Raw genomic sequence first — 22,829 nt, 5'->3', positions numbered from 1 at the left:
TGTTTTTGGTGTAAATATTTGAAAATTACATATTTTTGTACCGAAAAGCTCAAATTTCTTGTCCCACTGTATGCCATTCGTCAAGGCATCAACCACAGAGTGAATACCTCGTGCCACCATTGAAAAGCTTTTCTGCATGTGCCAAGTTTTGAAATGAAACTCCCATCCCTACATATAATAGCATGCAATGCTCCAGTTTATAATGCTATCATCGTTAGACTATGCCCCTCCACAATTAGGAAGGTGATACATCCTACATGCACAGTACTCCCTTTGAGCACTTTGTGTATACTAAAAGCTGATACTTGATAAGGCAAAAGAGACACGTTGAAAGAGGGAGGAAAAGTGGATGGTTCTGTGAAAAGATATCTATCTGAAATACATTTTCAGGTATGACACACATTAAGTTCTGAAATGCTACTCACTTCTCTACAGAACCAATACCTCACATTAAAAAGATGATGAACTCCTTTCTGAGAATATAGTGACGGACAGGGAAAACTCAATAGAAGTTGTATTTGAAAAAAGAACCTCCTGCATGATGCTAAAGTGTCATGAATGCGGGAGGAATGTAAAGATGGCTCAACCAACCCGTATATCCTGTTGGCTGGCCACGTATGGGTTGTGTGGTTAGAGCAATACGTCAAGCCAAAAGGTATGCGAGAAATTATTTTGTTATATACTTATATAAAGAATCATTCCAGACCTTCAACTGAAGAAGAACACAAGACCTATTCTGCTGGTCAAGTTCTTAGTGTAAGTAAAAGCCTGCACTACACTTCCAGATAGAAACCTCTGGTCTACTTCCAATCAATAGGTGCATTCACTAAGTCTCATACCAGAGGAATTACACTTACTTGGGAAGAAAGAGTTCTCCTACAGCATTAGAAGAATAAGAGGAAAAAGAAAGATGCGAGAACTGAACCAAAATAATTTATCATCTATATATGGTCCTAAAGTGAGAGACAGTGCAATGGGTTACCATGAATAGAGCCAGGTGTGAGAGCAGAGAAGCCCACTTGGTACAGTTTTTTCCTTATTTGTTTGATATATGTAGCAGCATAGCTTGGAAGGTGAAATATTTAAACTGCCAAAGCAGTCTTACAGGAGACCCCACCTCAACAGTAGGCACAAATTGGCTTAACATATTCTTTTACACCTTCTTGATACAGACTTTTGAGAGAAAGAGGTATTGTCTGTGAAACAACACCAGTCATGTAGTGGTTCCATTGTCTCCAGTATATGTATATTATTTTTGTGTGTGTATATTTGAAGATGGTTGCTTTTTTGCAGAAGCTTCAAGAAAAATAAATAACAACTCAACTCTCTAGAACCTCTGGGAATATTGGAGGATGATGAATGGAGAGAGACAACACCCAGATGCAGAAGAAACTACAATATGGTGTAAGTAACTTGATATACAGGTACGGAGATCATCAACATCTTAGCCTGTAACATCCTGTGGATATTGGCTACCAGATGCAAGAGAAGCAATAAGGTGACAAAAAAACTGGAAAGAAATCATATCCTATAGAGGAGGAAGACACAACCTGGATGAGTTGTGTAAACCAACTGTTCAAGGTAGAAGAAGTCACATTAGGAAGAGACATTTCACAGCAAAGAAAAAAAAGAGAGTAATGCAAGCAAAATAACAGCAAATTGGCCAGAGAAGAAAGGAAGATTTCAATAATGAATTCTTATTAATTAAATATGTAGCTGTTGAAAGAGAACTTAAGCCAAATATAGTAGATAGAGCATTTAAGAAATTTAACAAAGGTTTTAATGTTAGTTAAAAAAATACTATGTTAAGATCTATTTATGAAAAAACAAAAAAGAAACTTTAAGTTTACCTTATATTCCAAGATTAACAGGTCAATTATTTAAAGCTTTTAAGAAACAACAGAACTTTTATCCAATCTTTAAGCCTATAAACAAGATTAAACAAATGTTAGGGATTGCTAAGGATAAAATAGAATTAGAAGATAAAACTGGGATTTACAAAATAAAATGTGAATGTGGGAGTATTCATAGTGGTCAAACTAAAAAAGAATTTAAATTACAGATTACAGGAACATAAAGATTATGTAAGAAATAATAAAATAGAAAACTCGTCTATTGCAGAACATGTAAAAACAACCCAACATAGAATTTTATGGGAAAAAATACAATCTCATCTCCACCTTATAATATTACAGCTTTAAATGTCAGAGAATTACTAGAAATAATAAAAGTTAAAAAAGAAAAAGTATTAAACAGAGATGAAGGGCCATCAAGTTAAACCATTAATATTTGGTGTGATATAATATAAAGATTGATGAAGGAATTATTTAAATATAAAAAGCAATGTAATATTATGTGACAGGAAAAAAAAAAACTGTATAAATTGGTATGTATTGCAGATCACTCCTGAAGACAACGTAGAGAACGTTGGAACATTGTACATGTAGATTGTATTTTTAAAGTGGAAGCCATTGATGGCTTCAATAAAGTTTTTTAAATTGTGTAAATATGAAACCTTGATTTTAATTATTTATTAAATTTTAGACAATACACAAATGTCAATCATTCATATCTTCAGGTTTATGCAAGTCATGTTAATTAACGAGATCACCAGATTACACTTTACAAATAACTAACATGGATATTCTAATTATACATACATGACACTTCATACATAGAATCACACCTGCTGATAAAATATCCACAACGTTTATGGTAGAATTATAATCCTACAACATCAAGATGTACAATCGTATTTGTAGAGACTACAGTAACTGGAAGAGGCACGAGTGTTACTGTATGAAACATGTTAACTACAGACAGTGATACAGCATTACAGTATTAAACCAGTCGCGTGTTGAGGTTTTCATTTTGTTTTTACATATCATGGCTTTTTACATTACATAAAAACTGTTAGTAGGTAAAAATTTTACCAAATGCACTCACGTTAATTTTATTCTGATATGGTCCCTGGATTTTAAACACAATAACAAACACTAACACATCACCCATACTCAAACACACAATCTCCATAATAAATAACACCTTGGTTTAAAGAACATACCATGGTCTAAATGCCTTTAGTTTTAAAACAAAACTATTAATCTAATTCTGTCAAGCTGCACACGTTCCTCTTTACCTACAGATTTGATTCCTTCCTGTCTTTAGCATCTTGGTTGTTATTTTACAAACAATACATTTTCTTAATACATTACTCAGACATCCAATGCATTAAATTATAGATTATTTGGTTAACATGATATATTCTGTTATTCACTGGTGCAAGTTCAACTGTGTATACAAATATATGTGGATATTGAATAGCACCATGTTCTTGGAAATTCTTACATGTGTCATATTATTGGTTACTGACAATGAAACGTTCTATACTTCAATACTTTTAATTCAATTTTTTTCTTCAAATTCCTGATATTATACACTGCTATTCATATATATATTTTTTATAGGTGTTTCCCTTAACTGTCACTGGTGATATTCAACTTGTCTCTCAGAGATGTCACCTTTCAATGACCTCTGCCCATGCTTTTTTATGCATCACAATTTTGTGTGCTATAGTGAATGCTTAGTGGTGTATATGTTGTTTTATAACGATATTAAAACAAAGTTACTGATATCTTATTAATTTATATAATTATTAAAGTCATTTTTGATAATTAATTAAATAATAGATTTGTAAATTTATTTTATCTTTGAATTATCAGGCTTTATCAAAATAATCAAACTGTTTTTGTTTTGACTTCTTTCTTATACAATCACGTCAATGATGTAATATATCCAAGTTATTATATGTTCCTTTTGTGAATAATGTCATGGCAACTGTATATTAGTGCATTAAAATTTGTATGATGAAAATAAATTGTCTAATGGAAAAGCTTATCTCTAAATAGTAATTTTAAGGTCTTTTAGGCTGGAGTAAAATGATCCTCGTTGATGTTTAGGAAGATGAACAAAGCTACATAATAATCAATTGTGGTTGCCTTCATACTCCATGACAATTAATAGTAAAAAAAAACGTTAATTAATAGAATTAAAACAATGGAAAGAAGTAGATAAAAATAATTTCTACACTCTTATTAAATGGATTTATTTTGCACCATTTTGGCCTTAGAAATACAGCTGGTTGAAACATTGCAAATAAGTCAATTTAGTCTTTCCACTGTTTTAATTCTGTTAATGAATTCCACTACTAAAATAGCACTATCTTTGATTAATAAAAAAAGAAGATCAATGTTTATGCATAAAATACACATACTGTGCTAAATGTGCCAGAATTAACCTTTATATAACTCCCTGGTGCTAATCAATCATTTTTTGTCATCCATGTCCCAGAAACATCACTGAATCATGTGAAATTCCCTGAAGTTTCTTGGCCAGGAACACAAAATATTAAAATTCATTGTCTTTTTCCCAGTTTCACTGATCTGTGGGAGCCAAGTGTATTATACTAATACTATTTGTGACCAAGATTACAATTTTGAAATATCATGAAGGTTAGAATGAACTATCTGTTGTCAGAACAATTTTTATTATTGTTTTCATATCATACAACTATTGACACTTAACGGGCAACATTAATTTTATACTTTACAAATTGTGAAACTATCTTCTACTAATGAAAAAAAAAATCTTTCTACCTAAAGTAACATAGTGCTGAAAGAATACAGATACTAGAACTTCAACTGACCTGATCTACCACAGTCTCTTCACTTTCTTCAACACCGGCAGCCACATCCTGATGACATGTGTCTACTGACGTAGTGGATTCTGTACTGAAATGCTACAAACCAAAACTCCTCATTAAGACAATCAAAAGATACAGAAGACAGTGTTATAAAAAATTTACATGTATATTTAACAGTTTCTGTTTCATCATTTACTTAACCTTTGATGTATCAACTATGAAAAGTACATAGTTAAATTTACTAATAAAAAAAAAAAAAACTTTGTAAGAACTACGCAAAGTACTTGTATCAAACAGCATTATCCAAACTGCTAAAGAGAATGTATAAAAGATACTATCCTTCAAGGTAATGATTCGTGTGGTGGTACTTTTAATATCTCATTTCAAACCACTATAGAAAAATGGATATTATTCACAAAATCTTTACACACATTAATTTTTAATTCAAGAATTAGGAAGTCAAAAGTTTTGTAAGTATTTGATATTTTAACCCCGAAATATATGGGATTAACAGCTATACCAGAGATCCATAATGTTCAGGCACAACCATTCTAAATGTAAGCTGCTGATCAGAAGAAGGACAACTAGTCTGCACCTATAATGTCTCCACAACTGCAAAGTGCAATGTGTGTTCAGTGGTATATTGTGGCTTAAACCTTGAACCTTCCAAAGCTAAAACCTAGCACACTCACCACTTGGCCATGTGCAGTCCAAGTTTGTATTATCAATAAATAATACAGCATTTATCCTGTACAGATATACATTTATAGATATACTGTGGGAAGATTTATCTGAATGTATAGGTAATAACTTAAAAATATACATTAAAAGTGATCTTAAAAACTTAATCTCAATAATAAAAGATAAATATCAGGAAAATCAGTAGAATTGTTATTTTTCTATTAACGTGATTAAATATTTGATAAATAAATAATACATATTCAATGTCACAGTAAACAAGTGACATATTCAAATAAATTTATTATGATCCAATCATAAGTCAACTCCTGGAACTTATGATTTAATTTATTAAGAATGATATCATTAACATACATTCTCTCCTAGTACCTCATCTAGATTATTTGTTTAACCTTTCTGTTGTTGTTAATTTGATGTAAAAAATGTGATTGTGCAAAATCAGAACTAAAAAGAAAAAACTTTATACATTTAAAATGAGTTACTCTTTCCATACGGGCATCCTTGTCTGTGATTGTCATGAGGTTTTACTGAATTACATTCAATATTTAATTAAACTACTTTATTGTCATGGTATACGAAGAAACTTGGCATCAAAACTCAGCTAATAATCCAAGTTTTAATATTATATAGATTTTAAGTTCTTAATTTTATAAGGCAACATTTAAAAAAAAATCCCCAATTCCTCCTCGTACGAGAATTGTGACATTTGCTTTCTAGGTCTTTCCTCTTATTAATTTATTTACCACCTCTCTGAGAAGTACAGAATTTAATGTAAATAACTCATTATAATATTATTACTTTCAGACAAAGCATAAGTTATGATTTTATTCATTGAAAACATATTTCTGATAGGTACTTATCTCACATAAAAGCTTTTCTCATTCAGTGCAGCCTTTTATATGCAAACTTTTTGTCGAATGCTACTAGCCTTGAAACTCCCACCTACCTCATGATCAACATGGTTCACTGCGTCTTTGCATGTAAATTATCATAGGACAACCCTCCATGTAACTATCACTTCTAGATTAGGAAGAAATTAAACACTAGTAGTAGGGAGGAAGGGTGAGAAATGTGAGTGGAAGAAGTACCAATTGGAAATATATTTTTAGTGTAGGAAAATAATACCTTTTGATATGGTACCTTACCTCTTCTAGAATCCCACATTGAAAAGGTGGAGGTACTGGTGCAAGGGAACTAGATAAGCATCCTTCAAAAGTGTCCAAAGAACATCCATGGAGTGTGAACCCCTGTAGGGAGAGGAACACACATGGGAGACCACACCATTTCTGTACCAGGTGTACTTCTCGCCCAGTGTGGTAGTAAGTGTTTCATAAACAGGTGGAACTTGTGAGAAGCATATCTAAGAGATGAGCAAAAAAATCTGGGGTGGTCTGATCCCTCATCCCACTGAAATCTCAGGAATCATAGTCCAGGAGAAGAAAGAAAGTAGGGTTCCCAGCCACAGACCAGATGTTGGAGAAAGCTAAAAAGGATGTGCCCCTTGGTGTAGAATGGCTAGGGCATGACAAACTGTACTTGGTAGGTCAATTCTGGTCCAAAACCAGGCAGTATCAGGTGGACATCAGGAGGAGGGTCCACACCAGCTTCATCTCAAGTTGAGTAGAATGGAAGGAGATAATTCTGTACCAGTCAACACAACATGGCAAATGTGAAAATCCACAACCAACACCAGCCATCCGAGAACCCAACATCTGAACGATGAGAGGAAGAGGTGTGCCATTGTGACAGTTCACTTGAATTCCTAAACCAATTGGACCAGTTCCACTCTGCACAACATCAGCCTCGGGGAGTGAACCTCACTGAGGTGGAACACCAGAAAGACTACATTTCCCCATGCAACATCCTCCTCTAGATAGGACTGGACAGAAGCTACAGTGTGTGGATAACTCTCCAAGCAACCATGGACTTGGGGTGAATCGAGTCAGATCCCTGTAACATCAACCTATGGGCTACACCACACAGAGGTAGAGCATGAGGCAAAATTTCATGACCAAGGTAGGAGGAGGAATCACGTCTAACCCACATGTGAGAACTTACGCTTATTAGTCCTGCTTGAATCCAACACCACTAGTTGGGAACCAACATCCAGTCTATGGTAGGAGAAGGATCCCACCAGATGGGTGAACTACAATGTGGTATATTTACTCTATCTATTTTAATATATGACTGTGATATATGTGGAAAATCTACATCATCTACACTGGCAGACCCAGGTTGCCTCAAAAGTCCACCATCCCCAATAGCTAGGAACTGGTAAGTGGCAAGGACTCCCATAATCTACTAGAAGAAAATGAGGGGGAACACAGTTAGAAGTCCGGAGGAATGCCTACACCGAAGACAGTGCAATGAGTGGCCACAAAATCCCTATTTTGAAAAGCAGTCTTCCACTGATTTATTCAATCAAAAGGATGGCAGGGATGAACAGCAATCCCATTCAGCTTTACCCATGAATGTCCATGGGTTAGTATAGTCTCAAATGGGAATTTTGTTGAAGCAAATTACCACCACAAGGAAAATCTACTAGCAGTCTTGTGGAACACCTCATTTCAGCATTGTGTTTTATTGGCTATGGATATAGATCGAGATTGGCGGGATTAGTCTCCACTTGAAGATAACTTCATTGTGACATCCTATAAACCTCACCACACCACCCTGCTCAACATCATATTCTCGGGCCTAACACCCCCGAGGTGGAGAGCTTAGAGTAGTAGGGTGTAAGCCACACAATGTCATCCTCCAGAAAGGACTGAATAGAAACTGGAGTGCAAGACCGTACAACATGAACCTCAGGGACCCACTTCACACAGGTGGAGCGACTGAGTCACTAGGCAGCTGATAATATACCCCTGTATCACTTATAGTCAGCCTTGCAGTGCAGAATTTTGTGATGTATAATTAAGCAGTATACCTGGACAGGCAACACTCACCACTGAGTGGGATCTATGACCTAATAAGAAAAAGAAAAAATGGAAAAGCCAACTTACTGAGTCACAGTCAAACTGATTTGAGAAGGATGGCAACAGGCAGAAGACAGTACCTGGACGAGGAAGAATAGGTCACCCAATGAAAGGAGTGAGAGATGAACATATGAAGGATAGTCCACATGCCTGACCAAAGAATCTCTTCCAAAGGATGATCTTGAAAAATGTCTGGAAGTAGGAGAAAGGGAAGAATACACCAGACTGATAAGCTGACAAACCCACACTGTCAGGGTAGAAAGGGAAAATCATGCTTTGAGGAAAGGTTCCAGTGAATGAAAAGGCAGGATCAGGAACCACAAAAGAAAGCTGTGTGGGCAATATAACAAGAAAGAGCACTGACAGAAGATAGAAATCAATCTGGATCCAACTAGTAATAGCCGTGAGAAATGGAGGTAAGGGAAATATTGGCAGAAATGAACTATCCTCAGGAGAAGCCAAAGTTTTGGGCAGAAATGATCGACCTGGATAAAGGAGAACATATGCATAATGGAAAAGAGTATGTGAAACATTGATGGTAAAGATCTCAGATTGATGACACCTACAGGTGAGGGGAAGAAGGAAGTGAGTCCAAATGGATAGATGATACATGGAACAGGAGGCCAGAGGCTCAAATGAAGGGAGGGTAAGGGAGTGGAGAATGATAGGAACAACCCAATCCAAAAGAACCACCCAATGGTGAGGTTGATCAATGTGGAAGGAATGCAATAACTGGGACATGGTAGGAGATTAAAATACAGAAGAGTACCTGGAAAAACGGAAGATATTGGACAAGGCTACATAATAACCTGTAATGAATGAACAGAACACCATGATCGAACAGCCAGGTGAGAATATCTGCTAGAAGAGGGGCAGTGGGCTGAGAAGGAAAACTGCATGGTGGAGTGAACAATGGCAGAAGACCTTCCACTTCCATTGATAAATTGAGAGGGAGAAAGGATGAACAGAATGGGATAAATGGGATGCTACACGCTTGGATAATCTGGATCTCCTCGAAATGGACTGGAGAAATATTACACGAGAAAAAGGAGTGTGTGAAGAGCAGGATCAAGGGCCAGTGACCAAGGTTGACAAAGAAGGGACAATGTCAGAGGTAGAGGTAATAGAGGAGTTGTTTGGAGCTGAAGGAGAAATGGAAACCAGGGTTGTGCCAGCCAGAAAGGAGTATGTGTGTTTTGTTGTACCAAAGCCACATTGGGCTATCTGCTGTGTCCACTAAAGGGAATTGAATCTCTAATTTTAGCATTGTAAATCTGAAGACTTACTGCTGTTCCACTGAGGGATAGAAATGATCAACCAAAAAAACCTGACAGGGAGTAGACTGAAATCACCCTGGAAAGGAGCTGGACTGGGGGTAGGCATATAGGTACCGGTTGGTCCAATCCTAACTGAGTACATCCATAGCCAATGCTTGGGGATGAGGAACCGGAGATCAAAAGAGGTAAGTTGGTATTGAGGCAAGTGGCAAAAGCATCTGGCTGCAGAGCCGTTAGAAAAACTAAGGGTCGAGGGGTCATTTCATGGGGTAAACTTGATCAGGTCAGGAAAGACGGTTTGCTACGAGGTTCATGGCACCTAGAACATGACATGCCACAAAACTTATATGAAGTGTGGGTGCACAATTAAGGAGTTCCAATGTCTGAGAACAAAGCAAAGGAGAATAGGTGCCCTCTTGGTGATTGATATTTGAGACAACAGTGGAGTTGTTTGGATGGATCATAACCAATTTCATCAGAACAAAGGGAAAGAAAAGATCCAAAGCATGACATATTTGACAGAAGCTCCAAGATGTTGATAAGGAAGGATTATTTGACTGGAAACCACATCTGGAACCTCCTGATGATCAACTCATTTCTCCAACCCAAGAATCAGTGAACAGAAGCAAAGTAGCACCCTCATCGTAGGGTTATCTCTCCCAACCACAAGTGGAGGTCATCTGGGACAAAAGTAGGAAGGGTAATGGAGAAGTCCAAGGATCCCAAGCAAGATTCCACTGGTCGTGCAATGTCCACAGAAGAGAACACCCAAGGGAATAATGGCTGCCAAGGAAGCCCAATTCTCCAGAATCAACAGACCTTTGCATGCAGAAAGTGATGGAGAGAAGAGGTCATGGAAAACTTAAAGCTCCATCGAATGCAGACACCAGGGAGAATGTTGGGCCAGATTGTTTAAAAAGCATCCCCAAATGGACAAGATATTGGGTAGGTATAATGAAAAACTTCTACATATTGAGAATCCGACCCACATAAGTTGCTTCAATTAAAAGCGGGCGAGTGAGGTGAGAAGCTACAGGTTCAGAAGAACCTAAAAAAAGGCAGTTATCCATGTAGTAGTGGAAGCACAAACATTGAGCATGTATAAGTCAAGCAAAAACCTTGACCACCCGACAAAAGGCATAAGTTGCCAAGGCAAGCCAATCTTGGGGGCAACAAAAAGCCTGGAATAAAATCCTGGAGAAGAAACACTGACATCCTCTATAGCATGCCAAGAAAGTAGAGTCTGAACCCTATCAAAAAGACACTGGCAGTAGTGGGGAGAAGAACCAGAGAAAAAATCTGTTTAAGAGTACCCAGGTTATCCATGACTCAGGAGTAAATTCTTACAACAAGAGGATAAAACTGTACAAACAAGCCCCCACTGAGCCGTTAGTCACAGGAATCCTTGGTGGTGATGGGTATGAAAGTAAGTAAAACATCTCACCGAAAGACCTAGGAAGGAGGTAACAAGCAAGGCTTGGAAGCTTAAATGGGAGCAGGTTGAGACAAACAAGCAATTAAAAAAGGGTTAAGTGTTGTCTCACAGACTCCACACACAACTCCAAAGAGTCAGCGATATGCAGAAAAGGGGCCATCTGCAGGTCACAAAGATAAGTGGATAGTAGGCACATCTGAGACAAGAGAGCATCCCCACCCAGGAGAATCAAGCAGCAAAAAAAGCCATGTGTGAAGGAACAGGGCAGAGGAGGACAATCATGCCAATGTGGAGAGAATTAGGGTATGGGTATCCTTCAAAAGCCCCTCAAGGGAACAGTGGATAGCCTCAGAAAGGAGAGTAGTAATGGTAGGATGAAGGCAAGAAACTGGACCTGGGAGAAGCACACAAAACTCTCAGGGTCAGCCCCCACACATAGAAGAATCTTGAGCTGCTGAAAGTCCAGAAAAGGAGAATCAGCCTGATGGTAAGCCAATTTATAATCACCTGAAGCCTGTCGAGGTTGGGTCATTCAGGGCCCTGCCCTTAATTGTGACAGGAAATTATCAGCATGTACCCAGATATCTGGACAAAGAAAGAAAAAAAGGTATGAGCACAAGGTGGTGGCATTTCACAGTGGGATACAGATAAACTGGAACATACCTAAGAAATCAAATTCAAGATGGCTGAGGGTGACTGGCTAATTCCTCAGGAGAGGTACAGGCTTGCAAGGCTGTAAAAACTCATAATCATGAATGGCACTGGAAGTGCCTGTTCAGGGTCAGGAGAAGAGGGATAACCCACGTAAAGTTCAATCTCCCGACAAACAAAAGCCAAGACCCCTGTACCTGAAGCCTATGTCATGACATTTGAAGTAGTAGTTATAGTAGCAGAAGTCACAACACAAAAACTCAAAAGTCATACTCGCTGTGGAAAGTTGGGAATCCAAGAAAAGGTTAAAAAAAAAAAAGAATGTCAAAACGGGAAAAAAAACGAAAACAAGGTAAGTAAACTTGATAATGAATGACAGTTAACAAACAACTGTAGAAACTTAAAAGTACTACTTCAAAAAAGAAAGTATCACATAAATTCATACAAAACTGTAAAACCTCTGAACTCGATGACTGCCTTACAAGAAGTGATGGTTAGGTGGAATCAAACAGAGGGAGTAACGTGCATCAGGAGGGTTGTCACATGATAATTTACATGTAAAGACACAGTGAACCATGTTGATTGTGGGAGTTTCAAGGCTAGTAGCATGTGAAAAATGTTGCATATAGAGGGCAGCTCTGAACAAGAAAAGCTAGAACGTGAAAAGAGGTAAGGTACCGTATTGGAATTTTCATAGCCTTCGATCTTATTTGGTTAAAGTACCATGAGCTAGAAAATGAGACCTCTCTTGCCATTCCTACCTGTCACATCCTCTTTTTCACAAATTGCCAATAGTTCTCTGTGACATTAATACTATATTATTTATACCCAATAGAAAGCCAAAGTTTCAATCTATCAAATGTCTATTATATTACATTGTTTTCTGTACAGATAATTGTCTATTTTGCTTCCAGTTCAAACTTTATTCCCATAGGAAAAAAACAAGCTTAGCTAAATTTTTAATGGCTCTTATTGTATATTAGAAAGCCAGAAAAATCATAGTAGTTATTGGGCATTGTTTGCTTTTTACATATTATTATTCTGTGTTCTTAGATGTATTAATTAATTAAACAAAAAAATATTTAGTGCAAAAGTACCATTAGTATAAAAAAGTAGGGTTAAGTTTCATTGACAGTCAGTAGTGAAACAAAACAAAACAAAAAAGACCTAGGTAAGTACTAGATTTGTTGTTTTTCATTTGCATTATTTATTTATTATTATAAAAGTAACAAGAAATGTAAAAATTGGAGCCTTTTTAAGTTAGATAAGGTTAGATTAGGTAAACTAAAGATAAATAATAACGGTAACAAAATTTTTTCACTTGGTACGCTTGCAAGTAGCCCATGTCTTATGTAGGGTAACAAGAGCTACATGTTCGCCAAGTGATTGACAACTTGTGTGGCAGGAATATTAGTTAAACATGGTTCAAAGGTCAATAAAATATAAGTAAAAACAATGTATACTGTTACAAGTTTAAAGCTATTTCGGATAAACAAATGTAGTCTCACGTTACAATCTGAACTCATTTTAAAGAGAAAAAAAGGGTAATTTAGATTTATCTCTTATTCTTTATGGTGATTATGAGGTTGTTATCGACCAACCTTGTAAAGAGTTAGGGAAGCGAAAATAACATATGAAATATGAAGTTTTACTGAAAAAAAGTTTGAAACTTATATAGGTTTTAGAGACAACACAAACGAAATATGGCAATTTTCAGATGAAGAAAACTATTTTTAACCTTAACATAAAAATTACTTTGCACACACAGAGCAGTCAACACTCTGACTCCATATATTCATGGGGAAATTTTATTGAAAATACTTCAATAAAAATTCTGATTTTCTTGTCTACAAAAAACTCTTAATGCTTACTGAAAGCTTGTAAAATTTCATGAAAGTCAATTTGGGATCACAAACTCAGCCGATTCGACCAAGTCTGTAGTGAGAGTGCTAATAGAGACTAAAAACTTAGATAGTAGTCTAAAAGATAATAGCACAAAGGTGTGAGTTGTCTAAAAAAAGATGCTACATCCAAGTTGAAAGTAAAACGTTTTAACAGGGGTGTAACATTCTAATATTCTTGCATACCAAGAAATCTATTATCATTCTGGATTTGGGTAGTACATTTCTTTTCAAACCATTGGATTGTTTCCTGTAACTAAGTACATACACGACAAATATTCCATTAAGATCAAAATATGTAAATAATGAATTTTTTCTCACAAAAAGAATTAAAATATACACTCTGTTTTGTCATATAAGACCTAACCTCAAACAACTGAAAATTGGAAATACATACATCAGACAAGAAAATCTAATAGAAGGCTCTTAGGGATACATATAGAAAAATAACATTACTTTTCCTTCACTTTGCTAGAACTACACAGAAAATCTAATAGAAAGCTCTTAGGGATACATATAGAAAAATAACATTACTTTTCCTTCACTTTGCTAGAACTACACAGAAAATCTAATAGAAAGCTCTTAGGGATACATATAGAAAAATAACATTACTTTTCCTTGACTTTGCTAGAGGAGCTTTCTATTAGATTTCTGTGTAGTTTGGGATACATATATAGAAAAATAACATTACTCTTTTCCTTGACTTTGCTAGAACTACACAGAAAATCTAATAGAAAGTTCTTAGGGATACATATAGAAAAATAACATAATTTTTCTTTGACTTTGCTAGAACTACACAGAAAATCTAATAGAAAGCTCTTGGGGATACATATATAGAAAAATAACATTACTTTTCCTTGACTTTGCTAGAACTACACAGAAAATGTAATAGAAAGCTCTTAGGGATACACATAGAAAAATAACATTACTCTTTTCCTTGACTTTGCTAGAACTACACAGGAAATCTAATAGAAAGCTCTTTGGGATACATATATAGAAAAATAACATTACTCTTTTCCTTGACTTTGCTAGAACTACACAGAAAATCTAATAGAAAGCTCTTGGGGATACATATATAGAAAAATAACATTACTTTTCCTTGACTTTGCTAGAACTACACAGAAAATGTAATAGAAAGTTCTTAGGGATACATATAGAAAAATAACATTACTTTTCCTTGACTTTGCTGGAAGGCTTTCTATTACATTTTCTGTGTAGTTATTTTTCTATATATGTATCCCTAAGAAATACTTTTCCTTGACTTTGCTAGAACTACACAGAAAATCTAATAGAAAGCTCTTAGGGATACATATATAGAAAAATAACATTACTCTTTTCCTTGACTTTGCTAGAACTAAACTGTTTGATTCTGATGATTCTTCCCAGCTTGAGCTACGATGTCTACCAAACGATAAGGACTTGCTTGATGACACTGGTCCAGAATCTATTCTCTGACGTAATATGCGGCCAGTTGTAGATTTCTCTGGTACTTTTCCTCCTTCACCAGAAGATGTGACTAAAGGACTTTTGTCATCCTACCAGAGAAGACATGTTAGAGTGACTTAAACAGATGCAATTTATACTTCAGTGTTGTTCACAACCTTCAGTATTTACACAAGAGTAGAGACCTTATGTAAATAAACTTAAGAAAGTTGTTCTATATATATATATATAGAATAAAATTTTTCTGTGCAATATTTTTTGAGAATTTATATGAAAATGTACACATACTGGATATAAGTATTATTCCCATACCAGTATTAACACTTTCCGAGTATGGAAAATACAGGGCAACACTTTTGTGCAAAAAATAAACTTTTCAAACTTACCTCAATGTTTGTAAGTTCAAAGAGTATTTTCATAAGAGACAAAGCTTAGAAACTTCACATTTCAATAATATAGTATCTTAACCAAATTCTATCAAACATGGAACAATTCTAATAGTAGGTAAATATACAATACTGTGTAATCTAAAATAAAGAGTAGATCAACTATTATTGAACAACCCACAGATTTGTATGATACAACTTTCAACACTTTCATGTGAACTCTTCTGTCCAATTTTTACTTGCCCCCCAAAGAAGTTAGACTGAAGAGGTTAGTGAAATTGTTGAAATTTGTATCTATATAAATTTGTGATTATTCTATAGTATTACAAAACAGTTCATTCTTTGGTCACAAAAGATTTCTTCAAATACCTATAATAATGCATATCATAACATACAATAAAACAATAGTATTTATAAGGTGCTAAAAGGTTAGTAAGACAGTCTTTTTTTTTTTTTTTTTTGTCAGAAACATAAGCTGCTTAAATTTCCTTTCAGTGAAGTCAAATGATTCTGCATGGGATGTGATCTAAAGTAATTATGTGCATTAAACTTTTCAACTTTGTTAGAGGATGCAGACATTCAAATATCACGGTTCTCTGGCAAATAAGGTTCAAAACATTAATCATTAAAGTGTTTATGTATTACAAGAAATTTTTAATATTACAAATTATGCTTGGACTAATATTCTAAATAAGTATAAAAACAACAAATACATTGAAAACTCCCATTTTCTCTTTTCTTTAAGTTTCTCAACCTACAAATACACTGTAATTATGTTGCTAAGACTAGGTTTGAAACTTTCATTAAAAAATAATAACCTATAACGGTGTTTAGCACATGTTAACCCTTTCAAGACGGGTCATAGGTGAAAGGCCATGTAATCTCGTTTGTGGACTCGCATTCAAAATTTTATTGAACTACCATTTCAGGAATTCATGTCAATAACTTTGGTATCAAACTGTAGATTATAATTTAAATTTTAGAACTATACAATACTCAATTTCTTAATTTAAAAAACAGATAAACATCAATTTTTGTATGTCATATGGTATGTTGAATGCAGCACTGGTTCAAATTAGATGTTTGTGAAGTCAAAATACCAAGTCTATAGTTTCATATGAATTAGAAACTCAAATTACAGATATTGACAAGCTAGCATATAAAATAAGAAGGTTTTACCTTTTCTATCTGCTAAGATATTGCTCATGTAATAAATCAAACACCCACCCACCTCTTTCCATTTTTGGAAACACTCCCTTATATACACTTACTTCTATAAATGACATGAATAACTAATCGGGCACTCAGAATGTCCCCCTAGTGGTTTTCGCAGCTTTTCTAACATGGCTAGCATCATTTTCTTTCTTTTGAACCAAGATTTCAATAAGGTAGGTTGTGTCTTTAGTCTACTCAAAATTTCATGTTTTTTAGAGTAAAATACATCTTAGTTACTAAGCTTAATAAATTATAATTGAATTCTATGCTATTGATGCAGTAATATATGGTTTTTTAGTTATTCAAAGGTATATATAAAACCTGAAAAAAAATATTTTGTTTCATATCCTCCTTGTGCAAAATTTTATAAAGGCTTAACAACCTATGTCAAGCAGCAACCAAGTACAAAGGTCATAACTAGAAGAGATAATTGTTTGCTTTACTTCTTTATTTACTGTTCTATGTTTTAAGAAAAATAAGTTTAAGAACTTACTTTAAAATAGCAATAATGTATATACATATATAATGTATAATAATTGAAATGTGACTGTATTTTACAAAAAACTAGTCAACTAAAACACAGCCAAGACAAGTTACTTCGTAGAGACCAAAAGTCAGTTTTATGTTATTTGATACGGTAACATGAGTGCAAGTGAGCCGCGTCATTGTAACTTCTGTATTGTTAGCCAGGCACGGGTGAAAGGACAATATAATAAAAATTATAAATATATATAAATGTATAATGTTATGATTTTTAAGCTATTTCATCTAAAAATTTATGTTTTCATATTATAATTTGTTCATTCTAGAATGAAAGAGGCATAATTTATGCTTATATTTTAATTTTTATGGTGGTTGCGAGATCGATCAAATCTACCAAACACATACAGAGATTAATTACTGAAAATAACAGATAAAATATTAAGTTTTTTCTTAAGAAACATTTGGTAACTATCCCGACATTATAAAGATTTCGCATATGAAATTTAAAAATTTTCTGATGCATCAAAGTATTTTTAATCTTAAAATGAAATTTACTTTGCATGATAGATAGGCAAGATGTGAAAAGAAAAAAAAGGTACGAGAGAAACATTGCTTTACAAACCTTTGACTTAATGAAAAAATTATATTTTGCGTGTTAAATCATTGTAATGTTTACTGATAACCTGCCAAATTTCATTAATGTTTGCTTACTAATTTAAAAGTTATAGCATAAAAGTATAACAAGCACAAAATGGTTACGAGGTCGTCACATGAACCGACCCCATATTGAAAGAGTTAAGATCCTAAAATTATTTTGCTTTAATCAAACAAATATAACTATGAGTAAGAATCGAAGAAAATGATGTCCGTGTGCTTGGCTTTGACTGTCTAGACAAAACTTTTAACCACTGTGGTCTGACTTTAATGGATTTTTTTTTTTTGCTCAAGCAACATACTAGATTTCTGTCCTAAAGATGATTGTTCTCAACATAACTGGTAAAGAGTTTGGAGTTTCATTGGTCTAGCTGACAATTCCACTGTATTTTTGTAAAGTGAAATACTTACAATCTATAAAAATATATTTCCAGGCTAACTCCACATTATATGATTATTATTGCAATTTTTCAAGTTAAAGAATGAGCTTGTTAGTTGATCCTCATAATATCAACTACATAAAGTTTGTCTGAAAGTAAATTGTTACTTAAAATTACATCAAAAAGTTCTTTAAAAACAATAGTGAAACAGGAATTTCTTACCACTCTTTCACATGGCAATTTTTTTATAATTATACACACACACATGCCTTAATACTTAATGAGCCAAGACAGTAATTAACAGTTAAAATTGTTAGTTAACAATTAATACTTAATTCCCCAGCTAATAATGGGTCTAATCCTACTGAATTTGCATTTGAAACTCATGAAAGGGTAAAATCACTTCACTGGAAAATTTTGTGTCAGTTCAAAACAATCTTAACCATTTTCGAATTCATTGTCTCCATCACAGAGGTCTGAACCCATCTTTAACTACTCTCTTCTGTGAAAGCCCATTGATCAATACACGTATTATCTCTCTGGCAGTTTCCATCCTTCAAACTGTACCAGAAACCTACCATACAGCTTAATTCCTTGACTGATAAAAATCTGTTCTAAACAACGTAGAAACAAAATCTCCCCAATGAGACGTAAAGAACTAATTAACCAACCAATATATTAGAGGATATAAGAAAGAGAGCTAAACAGATTCCAAGGAAACAATTCAACAGAACCAAAGAATGTAACAAAAAGCAGTATCTTCCTGGTAATGAAAAAGAATATCTGCCTCTTCCCATTATCCCAGCTTATAAAAGACCACCATCCCATATCCACACAAGTAGCATCAGGAAAAATAAAATGTACAATCTGCCAGACATGGGTTTCAAGAAACCACCAAGTTTATGCATCCTACTTATCAAATCAAAAATACTGAAAACATGATAGGATTTCGTTCATGCATATGACAACATCGTGAAACATGTTCTTTTATGTAATCTGTGACCAGTCTATCTTCAAAAACACATTTCACAATTAATGACAACAAAATGTGTCAACACAAATGTTATTTATGTCCATCAATAATCTATGTGTGCTTACAGTACGTGCTGCAAAAAACAGAAAAACATTAAGTTTACAAACCAGTAAATACTGTTCGGATATTTAAAACAGAAATTAAATCCCTCTAACACAACACCTAGGATACAATAATTCTTTTTGTCAAATAAAAAGTGAAGGACTTAACCATGATAATTACATAAAAGGTGTTATGGATGGATAGACTTGGCATCATTACATTAAAATACTAAATAAATATATATAATTATTTTACATTTTCACCTAAGTATTTCCATGTTAATACACAAACCCTGTCGAATATAATAATTGTATATGTTTCATTTGTCACCCAAACAATATTTCTTATCTCGCAAAACTATCATAGCACATCTTTAACACGCTATTTTTACAGAACAACTTCTTCAGATTCAATCAGATATATATTTCTTTAAGGCTTCATAGTTCCTGATGAATGATGGTCTATGAATTGGGAAACTAGAAACAAAAATTAACTTGTTTGTTTAACTATCTCTATACAGGCTCAGTCACTTTGACCAACCATGCAATCACTGTTTAACCACAAGGTAATCATTAGAGTACACATACTATATTTTTTTAGGTAATAAATATCATGAACATTGGCAAACTTTTAGTAAACATTACAAGCCTTTTGTAGACAGAAAATAAAATTTTTAATTAAGTCTTTTTTAAAGAAGATTTGTCTGTAAATATATAGAATTAGAACTAATTAAGACTTGGACCCTAATTAGGCTAAATGCAAGATGATTTTTAGGTTGAGATCAAAAGTCCATTTTTTTCATCTAACAGTTTTCAAATTATATTTCTAAAATCTCCTAAATGAATATAAAACTTCATACTTTAACTTATATTTTCTCTATCTCAACACTATACAGATTTGGTCAATTTGACCAATCTTGTAACCACCACAAAAAGTAGGAAATCTAAATTAATCTTTTTTTCTTTCTAGAATGACTGCAGATTGTAATAAAAATATTACAATTATTTATCCCAAACAGCTTAAAATTTGTAATAATTTACTTCTGTTTTTATTTTATGTCATTGTTTTATTTCTCTTTGAACCACTTTAACTAATAATCTTGCAATACAAGCTGCAAATCAAATAGTGAACAAGTAGCTTAAGTTATAGTATTGAATAATGTAATGCATGAACTACTTGCAATCTATTCATAAAAAATAAGAAATTTAGTACATATGTTTAACCTCTTGTACTTTTGCAGTTTGGCCAACCAATGAAACTTATTAAGCCTACTCTTTTTGTAATGATGGTACTGGTACATCAAATAATTTTTATTTATTTCAATTATACACTTAAGAATACAAAGTAATAGCATGCACAAAGTAATTAATGTCCTATAACCATTATAATTTTACTGGCTTTCTAACTAAGGTATAAGTGCCTTAACATAATTCCCTTAGTTGTGGGATCTGAACTGTGCAAAAACAACTTTTACTCTGTAGATAAAATAGCTAAAATTCCCATCCGAGAAAAAGGTAGCATTATATGTCATTCAATAAATCAAAACTTTGTCTTTCTATTGGTTATAATGACATAATTTCAAATGTCAGAGAGAATTATTGGCAATTTGTGAAAGAGAGGGTGTGATAGGAGGTTGTGTTGTAGCAAATGGATTTGACTTTCTGGTTTATATCTCCTTAACCCCTTATGGGCACCCCTGTTCTATGCATGTCACAAAATTTTACTTTTTTACATTCAATATTCATTTAAGCAATTTTATGATCAATGTATGCCAATGAAATAAGCACCAAATTTGCATTATAGTTGAAAGTTTTATATTATCTAAGTTTTAATTCCTTTATTTCAAAAGAAACCTTTAAAAAAATTCTTAAACTTCAGTTTGATGCAAAAGTTCACAAAACTTAATTATTAAACTTTGTAACTTGAATACTTCTTGACGTACACTAATCTTCGACGTATATATAGAATATAGGTTAATTGTTCTGTTTACAAATTCTTCTTTCAAGCTCCTTAGGGCACGTTGAGAGAAAATAAATTTCTTGGAACTCTTGACAGATGCTGTGCCCACTTTCTACACATATAATTGTAATTTCTCAGCTAATTATACTTATTTGAGAGAGATGTTTATAACCAATAGAAAGACCACATTTTAAAATACAATCTCCCAATAGTTATTTTGAAACTGGTATGAAGAATTCCAAACAGAACTTGTCAAACCGCTCTTAGTATTGTTGCTGCTTTTGTCCTCTCTAGCATTTTAGCATTGTTTCTCACCTATAAATATGTTAGTTAGACAGACAATTGAACTGCATTTAGGTTTTAGTTTTATATTTTAGTTAATTATGTGTTATTTATGTTTTAAAATGCATATTAAAAATGGTTAATAATTTTTTAAAATATAAGCTAAACTGCCTCAGTTCATCAGGCTTAATGCAGTAGGCAAATGTCCTAACATTCTGAGAAAAGCTGAAGTGTGTCTGCCTAATACTGCTGAGAACGCCTGTTGACGAGTGTCGCAATAAGTGATAATGCTAAAGGAAAGGAAAATAAAACATCAAAAATAAACTATATGTGAAAAAGTAAAAACTTACAATTAAGAATCTTTTTAATAATACAATACAATAATGATAATACTCAAAATATTCAGAGTCTAAGTACAATACAAATAAACTACAATACAAAAATAACAAATGTTTAATTAAAATCTCATTCTTTTTGTACAAAATACTTGTAATCTTTAACAAAATCTTACAAATTGTTGTGAAGATATGTTAGGAAAGCTGAGAGTTATTGTAAGTATTGTTGAACTGTGTGTATCATTCTCCATATGAGAAGAAGCCAAATGGGTTCAATCCCATAACCATAAGAGTGGACAAAGGTCACGTCACACAGGTAAGGAGAGATTGAGAATTTATTTAAATATTTCCTTATTAAATTAAAAAATTAAATTAATATTTTATTTACCCACTTTTTTTTATTCCAAGTTTTAATGGTAATAATCAGTAATAAAGTATATTGGTAAGTTGGAAATAAATCAATTAATTAAATTTTGGATATAACTCATAACACGCACAGTTTTACCTATTTGTTTTGAGAGGGTAAATGAGTGCAAGGAGCTCCATACTACTGCAACCTATATGAGGCTCATTACAGCTGTGAATACAATGCACCAGTTTAGTGAGTGTTAAAACAGTAGTGAATAACATATGGAGTGAAGAATCCTACTACTCACTGGCTCTAGGTTTCATAGCATGCTGGATATGATTGTTTTGCATCACTGAAACAGAATATCAAGGTGTGGTATAGGTTTAATAGGACTATGTTGTCTCACCCACACAAAATGGCTAAACAGTATCAAAGTGTGGTATAGGTCGATAGGACTATGTTGTCTCACCCACACAAAATGGCTAGACAGTATCAAAGTGTGGTATAGGTCGATAGGACTATGTTGTCTCACCCACACAAAATGGCTAGACAGTATCAAAGTGTGGTATAGGTCGATAGGACTATGTTGTCTCACCCACACAAAATGGCTAGACAGTATCAAAGT

General features: G+C 33.8%; 1 protein-coding gene across 1 annotated transcript in view; it reads right to left on the bottom strand.

The window, feature by feature from the left end:
- The window catches only part of LOC106470290 (MORC family CW-type zinc finger protein 2-like), a gene marked incomplete at both ends in the record, with an annotated part of 104,201 nt that overhangs the window by 14,198 nt on the left and 67,174 nt on the right, over positions 1-22,829 (bottom strand). Inside the window, 2 exons of the mRNA XM_013930836.2 lie at positions 4,706-4,798; positions 14,975-15,178. Coding sequence (XP_013786290.2) covers positions 4,706-4,798; positions 14,975-15,178 — 297 coding nt within the window. The remainder of the gene's footprint in view (positions 1-4,705; positions 4,799-14,974; positions 15,179-22,829) is intronic.

Source organism: Limulus polyphemus, unplaced genomic scaffold, assembly GCF_000517525.1.
Source record: "Limulus polyphemus unplaced genomic scaffold, Limulus_polyphemus-2.1.2 Scaffold3926, whole genome shotgun sequence".
In the NCBI taxonomy this organism is placed as follows: Eukaryota; Metazoa; Arthropoda; class Merostomata; order Xiphosura; family Limulidae; genus Limulus; species Limulus polyphemus.
This window is presented reverse-complemented; position numbering and strand designations above follow the sequence as displayed.